This window comes from Brachionichthys hirsutus, unplaced genomic scaffold (genome assembly GCF_040956055.1).
Source record: "Brachionichthys hirsutus isolate HB-005 unplaced genomic scaffold, CSIRO-AGI_Bhir_v1 contig_1354, whole genome shotgun sequence".
In the NCBI taxonomy this organism is placed as follows: domain Eukaryota; kingdom Metazoa; phylum Chordata; class Actinopteri; order Lophiiformes; family Brachionichthyidae; genus Brachionichthys; species Brachionichthys hirsutus.
Window position 1 is genome coordinate 1 of NW_027181629.1, and position 2000 is coordinate 2000.

The following is a 2000-nucleotide window of genomic DNA, read 5'->3' on the forward strand; positions in this document are numbered from 1 at the left end:
ATCCAAATAGAACTAAATGGAATCAGCATTTTTAGATGTTTGCAGATCTATCAGAGCTATAAAATCTGATGCTGTCACTGAATTTAAAAACAAACCAAAACACAAACTACTAAAATCATCGCCGTTATTTGACTGGTTGGGCTGATTGTGTTTTCAGGACAAGGCCGCCTTGGAGAGTCTGAGTCAGCAGCTCAAGCAGCAGGCAGAGGACAAGTTCAGCCACGCCATGCTGGACTTCACCATGAGCGGAGACTCTGACGGTACACGCACGTGCACGCGCACACACACACAGAGAGAGAGAGAGAGAGTTGGGAAAAGTGTGTGTCGTTTCAGAATTGTATAAAAAAATCAAGACTAAAATGTAATTGTTTTTACCTTTTACAATTTTGACGCATCTGTTGTGGATATTTAATGATAATAATAATAATAATGTAAATCCTTTCAGCATTGTTATGATGCCTTTTAAATTCTAATAGTTAATTTAGCTTCGAAAGAAAAGCAATTGTCTCAACTAATTAATAAAAATAATATTTGAGTCTCTGAAAAAAAATAATCTCATCCTCAAATGAATCAATGTTTTTACCGCACATTCTCGGGAACTTTCAGTAAGCCACCTTTGACATTTTAGTTCCTCTCCTCCTCCTCCTCCTCCTCCCAGGCTCTCCGAGCGTGTCCGACTCCAGAATATTCCGGGAGACCCGGGGTCGGGGCACCACCGAGCCACACATCAAGCGACCGATGAACGCCTTCATGGTCTGGGCAAAGGACGAACGGAGGAAGATCCTCCAGGCCTTCCCCGACATGCACAACTCCAACATCAGCAAGATCCTGGGTAAAACGCACAACCGGGGAACCGACGGCGTTAACGTACGGCCGGGGAAGGGCGCCGCGCCGCGCCGACAAACGATGATGCGATTCATTATGCATTAAACAAGCGGTGCAAGGCTGTCTGACATTTCCCCCAGACCGCCGGGATTGGCCTTGACATTTTAAAGAGCTCCCAAGCGTTTTATAACGCAGGAAAATCTGGTTTGAATAAGCCCCCGCTCCGTCTCGATTGCTAACAGATCGCAGAGCAGAACAGCCGAGCGCTGACAGCTTTTACGCATTAAACATACAGTAGTCAAGTGGAAATTCAGACCAGATATGAAACACACTGGAAGACGTGCTCGACACGCACACGCACACACACACACACACACACACACACACACACACACATGCACACACCGCAGGCTGAGCTGAGAGAAACGGCAGGTTAAGTGAAGTCCTCATTAGTTTAGAGAAGCTGCCATCCTCAGCGCTCTCCTCATTAACCCTCCTTTCGATCTTCATTACTGTGTGTTTAAGTGTCGATTCAATCGCGCACGCCTCCGTGCGCGCACGTGCGATCTCATACACACACACACACAGTGCAAGTGACCTGCAGATCATGCGTAATTTAAATCACCTTCCAATACTACTGAAACAAATGTGCTCCTAATTAATCACCTTAAACCTCCTTATTTTATTTTGTTCTATTAATTCTTGCATCAAGCCCGTTTTCCAAACGTTGTACTTGATACTGCGTCCCTGTCCAGGCTCGCGCTGGAAGGCTATGACCAACCTGGAGAAGCAGCCCTACTACGAGGAGCAGGCCCGCCTCAGCAAGCAGCATCTGGAAAAATACCCGGACTACAAGTACAAGCCGCGACCCAAACGCACCTGCCTGGTGGACGGCAAGAAGCTGCGCATCGGCGAGTACAAGGCCATCATGAAGTCCCGCAGACAGGAAATGAGGCAGTACTTCAGCGTGGGGTAAGGGAGCTGATGAGGGCCAAATATCATACTTCATATTTAGATTCCAATTAGCAAGAGTTTTTTATTAAATTAATACAAATCTCAAGGATAACTTCACTTTTTGCACACATTAAAAGAGAATAAATACAATATTGTGCAGATTTTTTCTTTCTGCCAAAGCTGTTTTAAAGTTTCCAGTCGTGATGCTAAACTTAAATGGA

General features: G+C 45.5%; 1 protein-coding gene across 1 annotated transcript; it reads left to right on the forward strand.

The window, feature by feature from the left end:
* Window positions 1-157: 157 nt before the first annotated feature.
* LOC137917540 (transcription factor SOX-5-like) lies at window positions 158-1797 on the forward strand (the record flags this gene model as incomplete). Its single annotated transcript, XM_068760256.1, has 3 exons — window positions 158-260; window positions 659-832; window positions 1581-1797. Coding segments are annotated over 3 exons (494 nt in total), but the record flags the coding sequence as incomplete, so codon positions are not given.
* Window positions 1798-2000: the final 203 nt, after the last annotated feature.